Here is a 22,580-nt window from a genome sequence, read left to right as displayed (position 1 = left end):
GCGGGCTCAAGAGAAACTTGGACCTCTCCCTTAAAGAATTTAAATTGGGGCCTTGCCCATAATAAGAGTTATCACGAGAAATAACCTTTTGTGACTTATTTATATGGCAGGGTGAACATCTAATTACTGAACACCTGCTCTTCTTACCCATCTGTGAATGGTCCTCCTTCCTTGTGAAGCCTAACCCAGACTCATGATGTTATATAAACCTCCTTTTCATGTCTGTCTCTGAGCCTCTCATGGATGCGGGATTCCCATATGGACATCTGTAATTAAATTTGGTTATTTTCTCTTGTTAATCTGTTTCATGTCAGTTTGATTATTAGACCAGCTGGGAGAACCTGGAAAGGTGGAGGAAAACTCCTCCCTCCCCTACAGAGTTATTACTTTTCTGTTTCTATGAAGGGAAAAGGGCCCCTCCTCACTCTCTAGATTTCCTGTCTAGTGCTCTTTATTATTACTTTTCTCTAGCCGTTGTCACTTTATGACTAAGCATCTATTCTGCTTATTGTTTATTATCTGTCTCCTTCCACTAGGATATAAACTCCACAAAGCTGGGATCTCTGTTTTGGTTAGGGTAGTGTCTCTATTGGTTAGAATAGTGCCTGATACCTACCAGGTGCTCAGTAAATGTTTGTTGAATGAATGAGTGGAATTCACAAATTAATCTGTGAAGTCTGACAGAGACTCTTAGCCAGGGGAAGACACACAGTGGGGCCACACCGTGGGGTGCCACACCTTACCCCTCTAACTGCGGAGACTCTACCCTCCACCAGGCCTGGAGTTTCCCACATCTGTCCACACTCGGTTGAACTGGGGGTGCCAACAGGTCAGGGACTTCTTCCTTACCGCTTGATGCTGATGGGGAAAAGGGTTAGTTTCTGCTGGAAGGACCCCGAGGAGGAGGTAACCGGCTGTTTAAAGGTTTGAAGGAAGTATTATAGAGGTAATGCTATATTATCTATGTATGTATAATATTATATATGTACATATGTGTGTGTGTACACACATGGGTATCGATCGGTCTGCCCGATATCTGCCAGTGGGCTCCCCGATAGTGCGGTGACCTGGCTGCGGGTGGGCAGAACCGCATTGGGGGGCAGTCCTTGGTAACGGCGGCCACAGACTCCTCCTCTGAGTTCCTCCTGCGCCGCCGCCACGTGTGGGTGGGGAGGGGTATGCGGGGCTGTGGAGGCTGTCACAGCTGGGGGGACCTGCTGCAGCTGGGGCACTCGGACGCTGCCTCCACGGGCCTAGGGTGCCAGGGACCCCGCCCGCCCGCGAGGAGGGGCGCAGGCTCCGCGGCGAGAGACCGAGCACTTCGGTGGCACCGCAGCTCCTCCGCGAGCGCCTGGGCTGCCTGGTGCCCGCGCGGCGGGCGGCCGCCTCTTCCTCTCGAAGCCCCGCGGCTCCTGCCGCAGTCGCCAGCGGCCGATCCACGCCGAGCGCCCAGGTACTGAGCGCGGGCAGGAGCGGGGCCGTGGCCCGGCGGCCGGGTGGGGAGGGGACGGAGGCGCGGCCGCTGCTGCTTCTGCCTCCGCCAGCCCGCCCAGCACCACCCCGCCCGCCACGCCGGGCGCCGGGTCCGCCTGCTCCCAGGAATGCCTCTGCACCGGCTCTGAGACCCGCCTTCCCCGCGGGGGGCTTGGCTCTGGCCCTGGGCCCCAAGCTCCCGGGCTCCGGACCTAACGCCCAGCTACCTCGGGAGAGCTTGCCCCCCGCCCGGGAGCGCCCATTTACCCTCTCCTCCACTTCCCCGGATCCCTGCCCCAGCAGGAGCCCTGGTCCCCATCTTACCGCCCCTTCTAGGGGCTCTGCTCCCACCCACTTAACCTCCAAGAGTCCTCCAGCGTCCCCATCCTCCTGGCTGCCTTCCCCGCTCCCTTTAAGGCGCTCTGCTCCTCACCAGGTCCCCCTCCCAAACTTCCTGCTCGTTTGTCCAGGTGTCCCTGCCCCGCACCGGAGGACGCCTCTATAACCCCTCTCCATCCTCTTCAGGTCGCTGCCCGCTGACCTGTCGCCCCATCCCTCTTCCCCCCTGGACCCCCACTCCCCCGGAGGCGCTTGTTCTCACCAACGACGCCCCTCCAGCCTCCATCCTTCGGTCCCTCGCTGTTCTCAGGATTCCTCTCGGTCCTCACGGCCTCGCCGTCCATCCCCGCCCCCATGGTCCCAGAACCGGGTCCTGCATACAACAGCACCCCTGACTGGGGGTCGGGGCCGGTGTCGGACCCGGGGGGCAGCGGCTGGGTGGCGGCCGCGCTGTGTGTGGTCATTGCGTTGACTGCAGCGGCCAACTCGCTGCTCATCGCCCTCATCTGCACGCAGCCCGCGCTGCGCAACACGTCCAACTTCTTCCTGGTGTCGCTCTTCACGTCCGACTTGATGGTGGGGCTGGTGGTGATGCCGCCGGCCATGCTGAACGCTCTGTACGGGCGCTGGGTGCTGGCGCGAGGTCTCTGCCTGCTCTGGGCCGCCTTCGACGTGATGTGCTGCAGCGCCTCCATCCTCAACCTCTGCCTCATCAGCCTGGACCGCTACCTGCTCATCCTCTCGCCGCTGCGCTACAAGCTGCGCATGACGCCCGCGCGCGCCCTGGCGCTCGTGCTGGGCGCCTGGACCCTGGCCGCCCTCGCCTCCTTCCTGCCCCTGCTGCTGGGCTGGCACGAGCTGGGCCGTTCGCGGGCACCCGCCCCGGGCCAGTGCCGCCTGCTGGCCAGCCTGCCCTTCGTCCTCGTGGCGTCCGGCCTCACCTTCTTCCTGCCTTCAGGTGCCATCTGCTTCACCTACTGCAGAATCCTGCTGGCCGCCCGCAAGCAGGCCCTGCAGGTGGCCTCCCTCACCACCGGCACGGCCGGCCAGGCCTTGGAGACGCTGCAGGTACCCGGGGTGCCCAGGGAGATCCAGGTTTGTGGGTTGGAGAGGAATGAGCAGCTAGAGTTCCTACCCGGCATCCACCACTTAATAAAACGCTTGCACGAGACTTCCAAGTGGCCATTCCCAGCTCCCACCTTTCTTCCGAACTCCAGACCCAGTGCCGACAGTTCACAGGATGTGAGGCCGGCTTCTGCAAAGTGACATGTGCAACAGGGAACTCAGGGGGTCCCAACTCTCCCACCTGCTGTCTTCCCCATGGTGGCAAATGGCACCGTCATGGCATCGCAGGCCAGAAACCTAGGGATAATTCTTCTCCTTCTGCTCATGGGATTCATTAGCAAGGCCTGCTGGCGCTGTCTTTTAAACACGTGCCATCTCCAGTGCCAGCTTCCTAGCCCACGCCATCACGGCTTCTCACCTGGGAGCCTTTGACGGCCTCCAGCAGGCTCCCCCTCTTCCACTCCAGACCTGCTCCCATCCATTTTCTGCACAGGAGTCAGAGTAATTAAGAAAAAGAATGACCACTTTACTTCCTTGCCTCAAACCCTTGAGTGGCTCCCCACTGCTGTCAAGATAAAGAGGAGACCCATGTCAGGATCCGGCCTCCGGAGCCCACCTCTCCCCTTCACCTCCTTCCTCCTCCCTGCCTTTGCACCAGCATATGGTTCTGCAGGCGGTTCCTTGAAGGCACCAGGCTGATGTCCCTGCTGAGGCCTTTGACTTCTGTCCCCTCTGCCTGGAATGTTTCCCCCCAGAGCCTCCCTTGCCTGACCTTTTCAGCTCACAGATCACCCCTCCCTAGAGGCGGTCCCTGACTCCTCTGTCTGCAGACCCACACTCCCCACATCCGCTCATTCTCAAGTGACCCTGGTTTATTTGCTGACTTATTTGTTGTCTGTATCCCCACTGGCATGTAAGCTCCATGAGGACTGGGTGTGTCTGAGTGGGTTTTGGTCTCCTCTGCACATATAGCATAGCAGGTGCTCCCTAACTACTTGTGACTGGGGTAGGTGCTCTTAGCTCAGGGCCTGCAGTGTCTAGAAGTGCAGTACCTCAGGCCACACAATGCCTAAGTACTGTTGTCCACCTCAGGGGTGGGGGTTTAGACTGATCAGGTCTGAGCCCCAAAGAATGAGGTCACAGGCCCCACATAAGGTCCCGACTGGGCTTTTCCAGGCTCATCTGGTGTAGACTGAGGTAGAGAGGCTCTTGCAAGATGGGGGAGGGGTGCCTGGGTGAGCAGGGAATTGGCTGAGGGCTGGCAGTCTATCACCCTGTTGGCAGTCACCCGGAGCAGCTTGTTTGTCCCCTCCCAGCAGTGAGGCCCAGCGCTGCAGCTGGCCATCAACCAGGAGGGCGGGGCTGTGGGTGGGCAGGAGGTCCAGCTGCAGGCCTGCTCTCTCCCCATCTGTGCGCACTGGAGAACACTCTTGAGTCTCAGCAGGTGGCCGTGACCCTGGCTTGGTTCTTTAGCAGTAGGAAGAACTGCCATGGGCCATCCCTACTCTCTCTCTGGGTTCTTGTAAAGGGACGTGTCCGAAACTCCAGGCACCTTGGCATATCTGTCTTACTACCCTTCCTCCTCCCCCCACACGCTTCAAGCCACTTCATTCATATGTACTTGGCATTTTCTTCAAATCATCTCCTCTATCTTTACTTCCACAAATTTGTTTAGGAAGAAAACTTGTCTCTTCCGGAAATGGAAAATCAATGTCTTTGCCATAAATAGAAGGTGATCAAACACGGCTCCGGTGGGTGCAGAAGCAGCAGTGTTACTGAGTCCAGCTCGGCTGGTTGGAGGGACCCAGCGAGGCTGCTGCTTTGTTAGGTGTTAGCCGCATGCGAAAGACAAAGTAGCATCTGCAGGAGACTTCCTCACGATGCAACCAGAGAGCTAGCGGGGGACTGGAAAGGGCTAACGTTCCCACTCTGTGATTTGGTTATTTTACAAGATGTCCGTTTGCCACCTAAAGACACCACCCACCCCACACGGTGGGAAGCTCTGTGCTCGTGACTAAGGGTGGGAGAAGTTGGCTGGTCGTGGTGAGGTTGGTGGGAGAGGTCTGGATTCTTGGTTCCAGGGGGCCCATGAAACACAGATTTTCTTTCCATGAAGCTAACTGGCTGGTACCAGGACTGAACCTGAGCCTGTGACCTCAGAATCTGGGTAGGAGTCCCCAGGTGCTGTGAGCTGCAGCCCCACAGTCTGGAGCACTCATTGTGGGCCTGGAGCTGGGCTAATCCCTGAATACCCAACGGGGAAAGTACTACCACCATCAACATCCCTGTTTGACAGATGGGAAACTGAGGTTCGGGGAGAGGGGAGGTGACTTGCCCAAGGTCACACAGCTGGGTATAAGGTTCGAACTCAGATCGGGCTGATGCCAAGGCCTCAGTGTGAGCACTGGGCTGCCTGTGGGTGATGCCACTCTCTTAGACACTACTTCAGGGACTCCGCCTCGCGTCCCTCTGCTTTATTGGTATGTCTGTTGGGTCCCCCAGCCATGACATCGCTGGGCCTCCAACCTCGCTCATTTTCCACATTCACTCCCTGGTGAGCTCATCTTGTCTCATGACTGAGAAAGCCACCCACACACCGATGGCTTCCAGCCTGGGCTGCTTAGTTAACATGCTCCAAACGACGTGGCTTTTCCAGGCCCAGCCCCACCCCCTTGCCGTCTGCCTCATGTGAACTCATGGCAACTCCATGCATCCACGTGCATGCATCAGGCCAGGAACCGTGGAGATAGCCGAGCCCCTCTCCTTTTCTCACCGACAACATTGTGCAGGCTCTTGGCACTTCCTGTCTTCATGACTGTCCCTTTCCCCCAGGCTGAGCCCCTTCATCTGACGCCGGGGTTATTGCAAGAATCTCCCACTGACTTCCCGATTCCATTCTCACTCCCTTTCAATCTTACACAGCAGCCGGAGCCATCCCTTTAAAATGCAAGTCCTGCCCTGGCCGGTTTGGTTCAGCGGTTAGAGCGTCGGCCTGCGGTCCAGAGAGACCCGGGTTCGGTTCCTGCTAAGGGCACATACCTCAGTTGCAGTTTGTCCCCGGCCCTGGTTGGGTCGTGCGGGTGGCAACCACTCGATGTGTCCCTTTCATGTCGATGTTTCTCTCTCTCTCACTCCCTCCCACTCTATCTGAACAAAATATGGAAAAAATGTCCTCAGGTGAGGATTAAAAACAACAACAACAAAATAAAATGCAAGTCCTGTCACCTGGCCAGTGTGGCTCAGTGGTTGAGCATCGACCCATGCACTAAGAGGTCACTGGTTCAATTCCCGGTAGGGCACATGCCCAGGATGTGGGCCCAGTCCCCAGTGGGGGGCATGCAGGAGGCGGCTAGTTGATGTTCTTTCTCATCGATGTTTCTTTTTCTTTTTCTTTTTTTTTCTTTATTGATTTTAGAGAGAGAGGAAGGGAGAGGGAGAGAGAGATAGAAACAGTGACGTGAAAGAGACATATTGATTGGTTGCCACCCACACAACCCCAACCAGGGCCGGGGACAAACTGCAACCAAGGTACGTGTCCTTAGTGTACGAGCCCTTAGTGGGAACCGAACCAGGGACTCTCTGGTCCGTGGGCTGACACTCTAACCGCTGAGCCAAACTGGCCAGGGTCTCACTCTTTCTCTTTTAGCCACACTAGCCTCTTGGTTGTTCCTTGAGCACACCAAGCACAGTTCTGCCTCAGGACCTTTGCACTTGTTGTTCCCTCTGGCCAGAGTGCCCTTTCCCTACATCTCCACATGTTTTCTCTGCAGCCTCCATCACTTTCTGCCACTTTTCCCCAGGTCCCCTTCAGTCCTGATGTCCCAAGTCAGTGTTCTCGGCAGCACTCACCACCCCTGACATGTTTTATACTGTCCCATTTATGTTTCTGTTGTTCATTTCCTCTCACTAGATGGTACCCTCCATGCGACGGGACCTTGTCTGTTTACTGCTATGATCCCAGCGCTTGCGCCAGCACCTGGCATGGTCCTCGTGCTGGGTGCCCATTGGTCAAAGGACCGAATGAACACGGTGCTTCCCAGAGCGGCTGAGCAACCCCTGCTCGCGTCGCTTCCTCCTCCCACTCCTTCCAGAATCAGCTCTCGTGTCTGATGGTTCCCAGTCTTGGGGCATGTCGGGCTTCTTTCCTCCTGTCTTCAGCCCCATTTAGCCCTTGGCTCCCTCCCCCAATCCAGCCTCCAGCTTCCCCACAGAAGGAAGGGAGCTGGGCGCAGGTCCCCGAGGTCCCAGCTCCTCTCGGTGGAGAACATGGGAGCTGAGCAGGCATGAACGTCTTCTCTCCCCCCACCCACACCTGCCTCTATGTGGATGGGCTTTAAGATAGCCACCTGTAGTGGGTAGTGGGTAGTGGGTAGTGGAGAGAGAGGGGGGGAGAGAGAGAGAGCGCCCGTGTGGGAATGGGGCTCCTCCTTGGGACTTCCCAGAGGGCCCAGCCAGAGCTCAGCCTGCCGGGGAGAAGCAGGAGGCCCTGCCGACAGCTCCTGCTTTCTCAGCTTCTCTCTGCCTGCCAGGATCCCTTCCCCGCCGTCTTCCTCTGCACCTCGTCTTTCTCCCCTCTCCCACCACCCTTCCCCCTGCAGTTCCGCTTCACCCCATTCTCCGCCTTCCTTCTGCGTTCCTGTCTTCCTCTGCTGAGTTCTCTCCCATCGATTTCTTCTCCTGTCCCTCCTCCCCAGCGTTTTCCTCTCTCCCTCACGCAACTATGCCTCATTCTGTCTTCACAATCCATCTTCTCTTCTGTATCTGCCTCCTCCTCAGAGGGGGAGGCTGTGCTCACAGAAATATCTCAGAGGGGAAGGAGGGGGCTGAACTGGGGAGAGGCTGACGGAGGAGAAGTGTCGAGCACGACAGGCTTGGCTGCTGCTGGGCCTCAGGCGACCTGGTTGAGCCAGGGCTGGGTGTAGGAGCCTGTGTGTCTGGCTTGTCATGGGTTCGAATCCCGACTCTTTCCCGTCATATCCAGATGACTTTGGACAGTCCTTCTCCCCCCTCTACCCTAGCGGATAGTGTTATTTATCACTTGAGGTTGTTTGAAGAATCAGTGAAGTAATATATGTAAACTTGGCACACAGTAGGTGCTCAACAAATGCTTTTATCCTTTCCTCTTGTGGTAGAAGATGATTCTAGGGAGCTCACCCCCCCTTTTTAAAAATTAATTAATTTGCCCTGGCCGGTTTGGCTCAGCGGTTAGAGCGTCCGCCTGCGGTCCGGAGAGGCCCGGGTTCGGTTCCCGCTAAGGGCATGTACCTCGGTTGCAGTTTGTCCCCGGCCCTGGTTGGTCGTGCGGGTGGCAGCCACTCGATGTGTCCCTTTCACATCGATGTTTCCCTCTCTCTCTCCCTCCCACTCTGTCTGTACAAAGAGTGGAAAAATGTCCTCGGATGAGGATTAAAAAAAAAAAAATTAATTAATTTATTTTTGTTACAGATGTTTCTCTTTTTTTCCCCTACTGATTCCCCCCTCCCCGCCCTCCCTGCCCTGTCCCCAGCTTTGTTGTCCATGTCTACTGTTCATGCATACATGCATATAAGTTCTGTGGTTTATCTCTCCCCCACCACCCCCTCTTCTGGGGATCGTCAGTCTGTACCCCACTTCCATGTCTTTGGGACTACCCCATTCCTCAAACTGTTATGTTCATTATATTCCACAAATAAGTGAGATCATATGATACTTGTCTTTCTCTGTTTGGCTTGTTTCACTTAGGATAATACTTTCCAGGTCCCTCCATGTCATCTCAAAGGATAAGAGATCTTTCTTTCTTACAGCTGCATAGTACTCCATTGTGTATATGTACCACCGCTTTTTAATCCATTCGTCTACTGATGGACATTTGGGTTGTTTCCAGATCTTAGCTATTGTAAATGGTGCTGCTATGAACGTGGGGTACATATATTCTTTCTGATTGGTGTTTCGGGCTTCTTAGGGTATATTCCTAGAAGTGGGATCACTGGGTCAAATGACAGTTCAAGTTTTAATTTTTTGAGGTGACACCACGTTGTTTTCCACAGTGGCTGCCCCAGTCTGCATTCCCACCAGCAGTGTACTAGAGTGAGCTCACCCCCTTTTGAGCCATTCTAGGGAAAAACACTATTGACGCCACCAGCATCATCATCACTGTTATCAAAGAGCAAAACTGAGCACTAATAACAATCAACAACAACAATATAGCTAACAGGTGGTACACACTACGTGCCAGGCTCTGTTTGAATAACTTGCTGTACATTATCTTAGTTAATCCCACGGCAGTTGTATGAGGTACATGCCGTTATGATCACCATTTCTCAGATGAGAAAACCGAGGCACAGAGAGGTGAAGCGCCTCCCTGAAGGTCGCTCAGCTAGTTAATAACAGAGCCACGATTTGAAACCAGGCCATCTGGCTCCAGAGTCCACCTTGTAACCTCACACTGCGATGAGCTGGTTGTAAAATTTTAAAATCACACAAGGAAATACACAAGTCCATTTAAAAATAAAAATTCAAATGTAGAGACAAAGTATAAGACCCCTCCTACTTCCCTCCAGTCACCTTCCCCTCCCAGGGACACTCATTAATTTAGAGTATGTCTTTCAGCTATGAGTTTACATATTTGTTTATGTGCCTAAAGAAGTTTAGTGTTTTGTGCATTTAAATTTTTTTATTTTATTAAAAAATATGTTTTTATTCATTTTTTAGGGAGAGAGAGATAGAAACGTTGGTGTGAGAAACATTGATTGGCTGCCTCTTGCACGCCCCCTACTGGGGATCAAGCCCACAACCCGGGCATGTGCCCTGATTGGGAATTGAACCAGGACCTCTCATCCATGGGCTGATGCTCAATCTACTGACCACACACACCAGGCTTGTGCATTTTTAAAAAACAAATGAAATCATGCTGTATTGTTTTGCAACCTGCCATTATCACTTAATAGATCTTTCCATTTGATTGATTCATTCTTTTTAAAAAAATATATAGTTTAAAATTGATTTGAAAGAGAGAGGAAGGGAGAGGAAGAGAGAAAAACATGAATGTGAGAAACATCAGTTGGTTGCCTCCTGCATGCACCCCAGCTGGGGATTGAACCCACAACCTGGGTATGTGCCCTGACTGGGAATTGAACCAACCTTTCGGTGCATGGGATGATGCTCAACCAACTGAGCCACACTGGCAGGGCTGAGTGCTTCATTCTTTTAAACCTGTGTGTAGTATTCTGTAGGGGGATGTACCATGGATTATCTAGCCACGCTCCTCCCGATGGACATGCAGGCCGTTTCTGTTGTTTCCCATCACAAACAGCGGTGTGGTGCACGTCTTATCCAAGCCAAGTGTGCAGATGTGGACAGGTGTTATGAACACAGGAGCCTGTAGGTGGAATTGCCCCCTGGAGAGGCACTGCCAAATTGTCCTCCAAGTGGCTGCCCTCTGACAATCCTATGTGCCATGGACACGTATAAGGGACATGCAAACAATGTGACCGTGAGGGGCCGTGGGGTGGCTGCGGGGCAGAGAGAAATGGGGGGGGGGTCGGCACAGTCAGACCCCAGGGTGTGGGCTGATAGTTGCCACTGGCTTCTGCTCCATGAAGGCCTCTCAGTGACAGTGGCAGGTTTCTGTAACCCCACTCTGACTGTGGCCCACGGATGCCATCTCCCCAAATGGAAGCAGATGATGAAGTGGAAGAAGTTCAGTTTTGTTTTGTTTTTTTTTTTTTTTATCCTCACCCTAGGACATTTTTCCATTTTTTGCTCAGGTAGAGTGGGAGGGAGAGAGAGGAACAGAGAGAGAGAAACATCGACGTGAAAGGAACACATCGAGTGGCTGCCACCCGCACCACCGAACAGGGCCGGGGACAAACTGCAACCGAGGTACGTGCCCTCAGCGGGAACCGAACCCGGGTCTCTCTGGACCGCAGGCCGATGCTCTAACCGCTGAGCCAAACCAGCCAGGGCAGAAGTTCAGTTTCTGAAGCCAGAACTGACTTTGACCTCTGACTCCACACTACGCTGCTGTGTGACTCCTGGCGAGTTATTTTGCCTGCCTGAACCACATCTGCAAATGGAGCGAACCCCTGCTTCCCACGAAGATGGAGCGGCCCAGTGAACACCCAATGCTGATGCACAGCAAGGGCTCAGTGAACGGGGACCACACAGCTGACTTGGGGTCATTGGTGCTGTGGTTCAAGGCCTTGTTCCGGCACAATGTGACCTGGGGAAGGTCCCCTAGGTTTTCTGAGCCTGTTTCTTCTCTCTTCCCTTTGGCCTGTGTTCTTGGGTCAACTCATTGGGGAGAAAAGGAAAAAGAAAAACCGATGGTTGTTCCCAGGAAGAGTAGAGAGGGAATCTCAGAGGATCTATAACTCCATCTCTGGAGCTTTCTCCTCTGATGATTGCTCCCAAGGTATCCCCCTCAGTTCCCCATGCCCTAGAGCTCTGACAAGGTCAAGGTTCTCTCTTGCTCTCCCCTGCCCCAGGTCAGCAGGTCTCAGAGGGGTCCTTGTATGGGTGAGGCCTCCTGGAGACAGTTGCTCCTCCTCCCCTATTGTCTGTCCTCATTGATGGCAGCCATTGGAAGGCACGGCAGATCTTAGGAGATTCTTTCTTCTCTCTCTTTTTTTTATCCTTACTTGAGGACACTTTTGCATTTATCTTCAGCTAGAGCGGGAGGGAGAGAGGGAGGAAGAGAGAGAGAGAAACATCAATGTGAGAGAGACACATCGAGTGGCTGCTACCCACACGACCCCAACCGGGGCTGGAGACAAACTGCAACCGAGGCACATGCCCTTAGTGGAAATGAACCCGGGACTCTCTGGTCTGCAGGCCGATGCTCCAACTGTTGAGCCAAACTGGCCAGGGTTTAGGAGATTCTTTGGGGAAGCAGGAGTCTCTCCTCCAGGCTGATCATGTGGGGCCACAGAAGCCATATGGAGACAACTCTGGAGGAGAGAAGATGAGAAGAGGAAAGAGAAAAGCAGACCCTCTTTCCCCTGCCCCCTTGTGACAGAGCACTTGTCCTGACGTCTGCGCTGCTTTGGGGAGCCAGAGCTGCTGGCCGAAGGGCCAGGCTCCTGAGGGTGCTGACATTTCGCCAGCCTGGTACACATACCACTGAGCCGACCTCAGGGCCACCATGTGTGTGCGTGCATTCCTTACACAGCCTCACAGCGACTCCGTGAGCTGAGTATTGTTTCTCCCGCTTCACAGATGTGGAAACAGAGACTCTCTCAAGGTCGCAGAGTGAGTAAGTAGAGGCATGGTTTGAAGCCAGATGCCTCGTCTTTTTCTTTTTTAAATTTTTTTCTTTATTGATTTTTAGAGAGAGAGGAAGTGAGAGGGAGAGGTAGAAACATCGATGAGAGAGAATATCGACTGGCTGCCTCCTGCATGCTCCCCACTGGGGCTCGGACCCACAACCTGGGCATGTGCCCTGACCAGGAATCAAACCGGCAACCTCTTGGTGCAGGGGTCGATGCTCAACCACTGAGCCACACTGGCCGGGCCAGATCACTTGCGTTAAAAGTCCAGCTCTTGCCTCTGCCCATTGCTGCTCCACCAAGACAGAGGGAAGAGAGCAAAGGCCTTTCTTTGCGAATTTGTCCTTGATATTCATATAACCAGACTTCACTCGCATACACACACAGAGCATGGGAGTTCCTGTGTGCTTCTCCTCGCCCTCCTGCCCACTAACGTTTCAGAACCAGAAGCCCTGATTCCATAGGAACACGGTTTGGAGCTGGTGTTTCAGCACCATGGACAAGAGCAAAGCCTGACTCCTTTGAGAAGGCAGGGAGAGAAAAACAAGGCTGGAGGGCAGATGGAGTCCTGCGTCTGAGAGGGAAGTGGGGGAACTTGACTTTTGTGCTAACGTTCTAGGGCTGACACATCTTGGCTTTGTCTCTTCCACCCCCTTTCCATCTGCGAAGGTTGCCTGGGAATCTGGTTCCCTTCCTGCTTCCTTTTGACTCTTCATCTCCCTATACACAACCCATTACTGGCTGCCTCACGAACTCAGCTGGGCGCTCATGCAGTTCAGGAAATGTCGGGGTGAATTCCTGGCTTTCAAAGCCCAGGTGTGCTCCCTGGAAGTAGACACACACTTTGCATAGTTCAGTGAAGTGTGCACACCCCTTGCACATTGATATTTACTTACCTTGTGAATATAGGTGGGTCTCACTTTGTGTAAATCTTATGTATGAAAATCCACACAGTTTACAACACATAGTTTAGAGGAGGACCTCGGGGCTCATGGGTGGACTTCAAGATGGTCTCAGAACCCTTTGGAAGTGTGGGAATGTTTTTTGTGAGTGTGTGGGTAAAAATTGATAAGCTTTTCATTTTTCGGGGAGCAGTATAGATTTCATTAGATTCTCAATGGGCTCATGAGGTTGAACAATTATGGGAACTTCACGGCTAAAGGATCATCTCCAGTTCAGGGACTACGAGGTGCCAGTTTGCAAAGTCAAATTCTAACCTCCTCATGCCCATGTTCCCTTCTCAAAAGCAATTGTGGGGCGGCCCCCCACCTCCTGCTCCTGAAGTCTATGTTTGGGAGCGGAGATGTCACCAGTCCACACACAATTTGAGTTGTAAAGTGCCGTGGTCACTGGCATCCTTAGATATGTACAATAGAGATTGTGCTCGTCTTCAAAACAGCACTTGATTCTGGGGAGCATGCGGGTAATCGTGCCAGCGAAACCATTACTCCAAACTGCGAAGAGAACCCGTCCAGAGAGGTTGCCAAGCCCTGGACAGCAACAGGGCCTCGTTCAACTGTAACTACTTCTTGTAGCACCCAAGGCTTAGGAGGTGCTGGGGCTCACGTCCTGCATGTTGGCCCGCGTGGAGTTGTCCTTTGCATGGAGGGTGGGTCTTTTGACCTGAGACAGTTGCTCTGTCTCACTGCATTGCCTAGATGATGTGCCAGGTCAAGATAGGGCTCAGTCTGGGGTTAAAGTGCGCTCAGTCTGGTCCAGGGTCGAGGCTCAGGTTGAGACCTTGGTTATGTAGGGCTCAGTCTATGGTAGGCTTCAGTCTGGGACCATGATCAGGGCTTGGTTTATTACTGATGTCGGGGCTTGGTCTGAAGTCAGGGTCAGGCCTCAGTTTAGAACTACATTTGGGGCTCAGTCAAGGACCAGAATTCAGTTTATTGCTGGTATGAGGGTTTAGTCGAGATTTAAGATTGAGGCTCAGTCTGTGGATGGGATCAGGGTCCGACAGGGGCTCTTTCCCAGCTGACTCGATGGCTTTCCTTTCCGCAGGTGCCCAGGACCCCGCGCCCAGGGGTGGAGTCAGCCGACAGCAGGCGTCTGACCACCAAGCACAGCAGGAAGGCCTTGAAGGCCAGCCTGACCCTAGGCATCCTGCTGGGCATGTTCTTTGTGACCTGGCTGCCCTTCTTTGTGGCCAACATAGCCCAGGTAATGCCACTGCAGGAGCAGATGAGTGGAGGCCTTGCTGGGGAGGACCCCCCCCCGGACCTGCACCCCAGCCCAGGCTTGGGGAGGGAGGAGGGCGGGCTGCCTCTCACGGTATGTTTGTGCATGTCTGCCCGGCCATGCTGGGTGGGGTGGTCTCTGTTCCTGCCCTGGGACCAGGTGTGATGCACCCCTTCCCTCCAGGCCGTGTGCGACTGCGTCTCCCCAGGCCTCTTCGATGTCCTCACATGGCTGGGTTACTGTAACAGCACCATGAACCCCATCATCTACCCACTCTTCATGCGGGACTTCAAGCGGGCCCTGGGCAGGCTGCTGCCATGTCCCCTCTGCCCCCAGGAGCACCGGGCCAGCGTGGCCTCACCCTCCATGCGCACCTCCCACAGCGGCCCCCGGCCGGGCCTGAGCCTGCAGCATGTGCTGCCCCTGCCCCTGCCCCCGGACTCTGACTCGGACCCTGACTCACGCTCGGGAGGCTCCTCAGGCCTGCAGCTCACGGCCCAGCTGCTGCTGCCAGGAGAGGCCACCCAGGACCCTCTGCCGCCTGCCAGGACTTCTGCCACGGTCAACTTCTTCAGCATTGACGCAGCGGAGCCCAGGCTGCAGCCACATCCGCTTGGTGCCCCCACGAGCTGATCCAGGCTGGTTGTCAGGGAGCATGACTGGATGAAACCCAGTCCGCGAGGCCTTGGGCCACCTCTTGGCTGAGGCCAGGAGGCTGCAGGTCTCTTGGGAGCCCTCTGAGCTCCATGGGCTGCACTGAATCAGTCCCCAAGGCCCACTCCGGGTCCTCCACCAGAGGGACAATACCCGGCTTCCGTGCAGGTTCCTCCAGGATGCTGCATCGCTAAGTGTGACCTGTGCTGTGTGTGAAGGATGGTTGGAGGGCTCGGGGGGGGGGGGGGAGGAGGAGAACCTCTCAGTTCAGATTAAGATGAAAACAGTCTCTTTTGCACATTCTATCAGATCACATGTCTGCAGAGATGGATCAGTGCAGGGCTGAGTCCCTTGCTCCTCTAAGTGTAGTTCACAGGCTGTCAGAGCAGCTGACCTCCTGGGAGTTCATTAAAAATGAACACCTCTGCCCCCACCTGGGACCTGCTGAGTCAGACCCTGCGGATGAGCAAGGTCCCCGGGACTCGTGTGCGCATGGTTGGAGGTGTGCTGGCTTAGCTGATCTTTCATCCTGAGGATGGTTTCTGGACAGTGTCTGGACCAGCCAGCCCCTCAGATTTGTGTGGCCACACAGAAGACTCCTGAGCCGGGGCGTCAGGCAGGCCTACATTTGAATCTCTGCTCCACTGCTTACTAGCTCTGGCACAGCTTACTTAACCTCTCTGAGCCTGTTACTCCATGTGAAAATGGGGTAACGCTGCCTGCCTTGTAGGTGCCATGAGAATTAAGACAGTGTGCATGGGACGCCAACACCGGCAGGTGGTCAGGAGGTGGTACCTGCTGCTGTTATAACTCCTGGTTATTCAGCCTCTTGGCCTCTGGCTCTGGGTCAGGAAGGGCCATTTGTTCCCACTGTTTGATTATTTCTATCTTCCTCCTCTTGTTCAGACCCATCCCAGCTCCCAGGCTACTGCACTGTCTCTCCTGGGGCAAGAGGGTGGCTGATGGCTTCTTGTTCAACATCTGGGATGGGTGTTCCTCTGTCCTTGGCTTCCTTGGACCTAGAAGGGAACCAGCTGATGGGCCAGAACCATCCCCTTGCCCTACCTCCTTCTCGCCTTCCCTGGGCTGGTGAAGGAGACTGGAGTGGTGGCCACTCAGGTCAGCAGGGTTGCAGAGGAGCAGTCCTGGTGAGGGTTGGCGCCTCAGGCAGGTGAACCCTGGTACAGGGGCCTTTTCTTTTTTTTTGAGGGAGGACTTCGTTCCTACACTTTACCTGCTGTAGTTTCCTTTTCAGTCTGAGGTTTTTCTTAACTCCCCACCTGCACCAAGTCCATCAACCCAGCTCCCAGGGGGTGCTCTCTTGGTGGCCTGATGCTCTCCTTGGTGCTGATTAGATTTAACTCTGGGCCCGGCTGGCTGCTGGCCATAGAGGGACCATGGTGCTTGTTGGGGCTTTCTCTCCACCTGCCCCACCCCCGGGCCTGCTCCAGTGGACTCTCAATAAACACTAGCTGATGACGGTGACTGCAGTGTGGACTGGATTCACTTTGCGGGAGGGGGAGGGCACTCCGGTAGCTGATGAAGTGGAAGAGGCCCTGGGCACAGGTGTCCTGGGTTCTGATCTGTTCTCTGCCCCTAATTTGCTTTGGGACCTCATGGGTGACATGAGCTGTTTGGATTAATAGCAGCCAGAGTTCTGTAAATATTTGTTAAATGAACGAACAGATACACACACCGCTGAGGGCCAGCTCAGCTCCAACACGGTAATTCCTCCCATCTCTTCCCCGCTGCCTGCCTCTGAGCTAGTCAGTCCTGTCTCTGCCTGGTTCCTGACTTCTGCATCTGCACAGTGGGTGGGGGAATTCTCTCTGGCCCTGTCGTTTAGGGACAGTGGGAGGAACAAAGAGGGAGGTTCTCAGAGGTGCAGGTACAGTGGCTAAGAGCGAGGCCCTGGAGGCTGACTGATGAGTTGGAAATTGACCAGCTTTGTGACCTTGAGCAGGTTACCAGGCCTCTCTGGGCACCAAATATCTGCAGGTGTAAAGTGAATATAATAATAGTAGCTACCGCCCTGGCCGGTTTGGCTCAGCGGTTAGAGCATCGGCCTGCAGTCCGGAGAGACCCGGGTTCGGTTCCCGCTAAGGGCACGTACTTCGGTTGCAGTTTGTCCCCGGCCCTGGTTGGTCGTGTGGGTGGCAGCCACTCGATGTGTCCCTTTCACATCGATGTTTCTCTCTCTCTGTCTCTTCCTCTCCCTCCCTCCCACTCTATCTACAAAAAATGGAAAAATGTCCTCTGGTGAGGATAAAAAAAAAAAAAAAAAAAAAAAAAAAAAATAATAGTAGCTACCTTATCAGGTTGTTGTGGGGTCAACTGAGACAATCCACGTAAGCCCCGTGGACATGGGAAATACTCAGCCAGTAGTAAGCATTCCTCTTTATTTTTACAATGATCATCACCTCGTCCCTGCTACAAGACATCCTTCCCCCGTATAACCCATTCTTGCTACCAGGCGCAGTTCCCACCCATACCACAGGCGGGTTTAGCACTCACTCACTGTGCTGTCACAATCACATCCAGGGCCACCATGCAGCACAACCTGGGGGGTGCCCTTCACAGCAGGCCTGTGTGATGGACGCCCCTGTCATCGTGCAGTGCGCGGCCCGCATGGCTGTCCACGGCAGGTCTGATGGGATCTCCCAAGGGCAGAGCGAGCTCCCTGCCCGCTCCCTGCTGGCACCCGCTCTGAAAGTGCGTCGGAGGTGCCCGCGGGCTGGTGGGCAGCCTTCGAGTGGATGGAAGAGCAGGCAGATGCTTGGCTTGATTAAGGCAGGGGGAGAATGGTGGGTGGGAACCCAGAGAGCCCCCGGACCTCCTGAGAGCAGACCCCACGGCTGTGACCTAACAGAGTACAGGAGGCCCATGGCTGGGGGTCGTGGGCTCTCACTGTGCTTGGTTGACTCTGCAGGACTCCGGCCTTGCTTCCCTAGAGAGGGACCATGGTCTCCCTACAATTCCCCCTCCTTTCAATCCCGAAGCCGTCAATATAGGAAAGGCACTGGTGGAATCCGCACGAGCTCCCGCAGGGGCCCGGTGGAGGGGTAAGAGAGCACCGCCTAGGGACATCTGGGAAGACGGCTCGTCCCCTTGTGGGTTCAATCCAGCCCTGGGCAGGGCCCCTGGGTCTTGCTGGGGCAGTCCAGGGGGTTGGGGTCCACACCATGGCTGCAGATCGGGGGGCTCTCAGCAGGGCAGGCAGCAGGAGAAGGGGAGGTCCCTTTGGACTGGTCCAGCCCTGTTGGCACCTGGGCTTGGCTGAGGTCAGCGGATGTGGACACGTTGCAGGTGTCTCTGGGTGCAGGACCCTGGGTTTGCCCATCCTGGTCGGCGGTCTGGTCTGATGAGGAAGTGGCGGCTGCCTGGCGAGGCTCCTCTTGGGGCAGGCTGCCTGGGGCCATCAAAAGCCCCTTTTTATCCCAGCTTGGCTTGGTGCGGATGCCCACGGCCTTCAGGATGACGTCCATCTGCTTGGCATAGTCCAAGTGGCCACTGACCTGCAGGAGGACAGTGCGTGAGGGCCCTGGTGGGTGGGCAGAGCCCGGCCCTCCTCCGGGTCCCAAACTAAGCACCTGGGCCTCACCCTCTCCCTCAGTCACCAATGCCCTGTCTCCAAGTCTCCATGACTCCGAGCGGGGTGGGAGGCCGCTAGGTTCAAGGCTGCTCTGGGACTCACTAAGTAAAGATGAAGGACGTTTCTCTCTAACACCTGGGTCCTCTGGGGGCAGGAAGGAATCTCCTGATAGCTGGAGCGGAGGTTCTCATTCCCTCTGCAGCTTTCGGTGAGAGCAGAAGAGGTCTCTTCACCGGCTCTGGGGCTGCGGACACGCCCCTTTATCCTCTGACCTCCACTTGCCTCAGCTGTAAAATGGGGACAACAGGCATAGCTGCAGCAGAGGGTTGCTACGAGGTTGCTGTAAAATCCTCACCCTGAAAACAGAGCTATGGCACAGACGGCAAGGTGCCATCTGCAAGTCAGTCACAGGAACTTCAGCCCAGAGCTGGGTACCTTCCTCTCTTACACCTGAGTGGCGCACTGCGACACGTTCTGGTCAATGAGATAAAACGCTAGTGTTATGTGGTGCTCCCTGGGGGTCTCTTTAAAAAGGGGAGTGCTCTTTTCCCCTTTTCCCTCTTTCCTGCTGGCTGGAATGCAGACATGATGGCCAGAGTTGGAGCAGCCATCTTGGGCCATGAGTTGCCCGCTGAGGTCTACTTGCAAAGCAGCAAAACGTGAAATTTTGGCCCCTGAAGACTCTGGAGTCACCACACCAGCCCTGAACGGCCTATTCTGGGCTTTTCTTACATGACAGCATCAACTCTTGTATGTTTAAGCCACTTTAGCTGGGCCTTTGTTATAGGGACCCAAATCGTCACTAAGACAAGGGCCAGGAACTCAGAAGTGCCCACCCTCTTCCTCGGAGAATGGAGACACCCCCATTTTTGTGTCAGGATGTGTCAGTAGGAGTGTGGTTGGAATGCTGGATGCCTAACTGGGATACTGAACTACGCTCAGTCACAGGGGGTCCTTCATACATTGCAGAACATGAACTTACTGGGTCTACTCCCTGACAGGTGCTGGCTGTTCATTAGAGATGAAGAAATTGAGCCATAGAGTAGTAGTGACTTGCCCAAGGTCATACAGCCAGAAAGTGTCAGAGTTGAGATTTGAATCAGGTCTGTTCTTTTCACAGAACACCAGTGAGTGAGAGGGAATTTGAAAAATCATTTGCATTTTCCGGATGAGGCCAGGGGCGCCCAGGGAGGGGCGGTGGTTTGTTTAATGACACACAGCACGTGAAGAGCCGAGCGTGTGCCGCGCTCGAGATGCTGTGTGCAGAGGCGCCTAGCTCAGACCTGTCCCCTCTGCCAGCCAGGCTAGGGGTCTGTGGCAGTGCCAAAGGTAAGAGAAGAAGACTCCTTCCAGGCTGAAGCAGGAGGTTTTGCTTACGAAGAAGACAGGGAGACACTGCGGAGGCAAGTGTGGGGACTCTTAGGAGGCAACACAAAGGCTTGGCTGGTGACATCTGCATTGCCATGTACATCACGGATCACGCTGGGTTATGCAAAGGATTGTCCCAAAACACAAAAAGATAGTTCCCTGTACCGTTTTGTTATTGTCTCATAACCAGAACCTGCCTGCTTCTTGTTCTTTTCTTTACCAATGCTTAAAAAAATTTTTTTTTAAATCCTCATCAGAGGATATTTTTTCCCATTGATTTTTGAGAGAGTGGAAGGGAGGGAGGGAGGGGGAAGGAAGGAGAGAGAGAGAGAGAAGAATATATGTGAGAGAGACACATCGATTGGTCGCCTCCTGCATGCACCCCGGCCAAGATGGGGTTGAACCTGCAACCCAGTTACATACCCTTGACCAGGAATTGAACCTGGGACCCTTCGGTGCATGGACCGATGCTCCAACACTGAGCCACACCAGCCAGGGCTTTACCAATGCTTTTAAATTGTGTTCAGCAACAATACACACATGTACACACATATAAGGGGCTTTTCAGATCCCCGGGTTCAGGGTGGAGGTCAAGGGGGACAGCTGCCTTCCACAGATGGTAGGCATTAGTGGCCACATGGCACTAGAAAGAACCTAAGTTTGGGATCCGAGAAAAGGGGTTCCAGCCTTGGTTCTGTCACTTACTAGTAACTGGGTGAGTCCTTGTAATGTCCTGAACCCCAGCTTCCCCATCTGTAAAATGAGGATCATAACTCCTACCTTGAACGTCTGCTACAAGAGTTCAAGGGCCTGGCACTTCGCGGACTCAGTATATGCTACCTCTTACCATTATGTTCCATATACAACCCCAAAGAGTTCTGCGGGGACATTACCCAGTTAGTGACGCCCACCTCACAGTGTTGGGAAGAAACAATGCAAACCACAGTGCCTCCGAGCTTCCTGATTCCTGCCTGACACCTGACACCCAAACAGGCTGCAGCCAACTGCCTCCCTGCAAGCCTATAGGGCACCTTCAAGTTCCTTTACCTCTTGGGCCTCAGTTTCCGTATCTGCAAAATGGGGCTAATAGAGGCACCTAGAGCACGTGACCTTGTGTGAGGCTTCAGTGAGACAGTACATGTAACAGGCCTACTGGCCTCGAGTGAGGTCACTGGCCGAAGGCACAGATGTGCTCATGTCTGCAGCAGAGATGCGGTCGTCCTGAGCCCCGCCTCTCACACGGAGTGTCCCCTCCTGCAGCCTCAGCTCCCACATCTCCACGGTGGGGTTATTATCCCTACTTCCTGGGACGGCCACGAGCATCAAATGACACAGTCTGCCAAGAGCAGAGCCTCGCACGTGTGGGCTGTCATTATCGTTAAGTGTCTATTTTATGCCATGCCTGTACTAAGTTCTAGAAGCCAGCTGGCATTTCCTGGGGGACATGACGAGTTCAGAGACCCTGGGCTGGGTCTCTGCCTCCAGAAGCCTCATGAGTTGGCCCCTGGGGTGGCAGAGTCCCCTGCTCACGGCAATGCAGTCCCCACACGGGGAGGCAGCCTGGCCTTTGTCTGCTTCTCTCCCCCCACGATGCTCCTGCCTGTGACAGGGCCAGTCCCACACTGACTCCCGGCGCAGGCCTGTCCTTAGGTCAGGAACCACCGCAGACCATGTTTGGGGCGGGTGGCTGATATCTGAGAGAATTCACGAAAGGCCCGGCCATGTCCTGGGGGGAGAAGGCAGGTCTCTGCCCGGAGCACGGGGCACGGGGCAGCCGGGCTTCCCCCGATGGCAGGAATGAAATTCTTCCGCCAGCAGCCTCTCCTCCAGCAGGAATTTTCAAGGAAAACAGGAGGGCGGCAGAGGCAATGCTAATTACTCTAATTACCCCAGAGAGGAAAGCACTGCTTTTGGTGATGTTCTCCTAATGTGATAAAGAGCTATTATTAGGCAAGAGCTGGGAAGCTGCCACGCAGGCAGGCAGAGGAGGGAGGTGTCTCCGAAGGGCAGAACCGAAGGTGGGGGCGGAGGCAGGAGAGGAGGAAGCCTACCATGCACCGCGCATCTCACGTGCGCTGCCCCGGGGTGTAGGTGATTGCCCCCATTCCACAGACGAGAAAACAGGCACAGAGAGGTTAAGAAACTGGCCCAGGGTCACACAGCCAGTGCACCAGTGTACCAGTGGCCAAGCCAGGATCCTAGGCCAGGTCTCCCCGGTACCAAAGGCCGAGCTTCTCCCGATAAAGCCCGTTCAGGGGCTTCCTGGGGCAGAAACTGGATCTTGCAGGGCTTGTGGCATCTGAGGGAATTTTCATTTACAAGGAACTTTCAGCTGTTCCTCTTGGTAGAGGGAGACTCTTGGGTGGTGAGGCGCAAAGTCCCTTCTCCTCCTCCCCCCTTCAGGGTACAGGGACCCTTAAATAGGACAGAGACCCCTGGACACAAGTCAGGAGGCATCGCTCTGAGTCCCGTGGCTCCCTGGTCTTGTCACCCAGCCCACTCGCTCCCACAGGGAGTGGACAGCCAGGCTCTGGTCTGAGGGCCCAGATCTCTGACTCTGGCTCCGCGACTTCATTCTCTCGGCCTCGGCTCCCAGGCTGTGACGGGGGAGCCGAATCCCCATCAGGGCTGCCGGAGGTTACATTATAGGAAGCGAGTCT

The 22,580-nt window shown here is 54.8% G+C and overlaps 2 protein-coding genes across 4 annotated transcripts in view; one reads left to right on the top strand and one right to left on the bottom strand.

The window, feature by feature from the left end:
* Positions 1 to 2,143: 2,143 nt before the first annotated feature.
* HTR6 (5-hydroxytryptamine receptor 6) lies at positions 2,144 to 14,949 on the top strand. Its single transcript, XM_036257228.1, has 3 exons — positions 2,144 to 2,880; positions 14,130 to 14,288; positions 14,490 to 14,949. The coding sequence occupies exons 1-3, from the start codon at positions 2,167 to 2,169 to the stop codon at positions 14,937 to 14,939; spliced, it is 1,323 nt and encodes a 440-aa protein (XP_036113121.1). The 5' UTR covers positions 2,144 to 2,166; the 3' UTR covers positions 14,940 to 14,949.
* Positions 14,950 to 17,378: 2,429 nt separating this feature from the next.
* TMCO4 (transmembrane and coiled-coil domains 4) overlaps positions 17,379 to 22,580 on the bottom strand; it is an 84,793-nt gene continuing 79,591 nt past the window's right edge. For all 3 annotated transcript variants that reach the window (XM_036257231.1, XM_036257232.1, XM_036257230.1), the window contains one exon: positions 17,379 to 18,475. In XM_036257231.1, the coding sequence (XP_036113124.1) occupies positions 18,077 to 18,475 (399 nt within the window). In that variant the 3' untranslated portion in view covers positions 17,379 to 18,076. The remainder of the gene's footprint in view (positions 18,476 to 22,580) is intronic.

This window comes from Molossus molossus, unplaced genomic scaffold (assembly GCF_014108415.1).
Source record: "Molossus molossus isolate mMolMol1 unplaced genomic scaffold, mMolMol1.p scaffold_m16_p_12, whole genome shotgun sequence".
In the NCBI taxonomy this organism is placed as follows: Eukaryota; Metazoa; Chordata; class Mammalia; order Chiroptera; family Molossidae; genus Molossus; species Molossus molossus.
The sequence above is the reverse complement of the archived record's forward strand: the minus strand, read 5'-3'. Positions and strand labels throughout refer to the sequence as shown.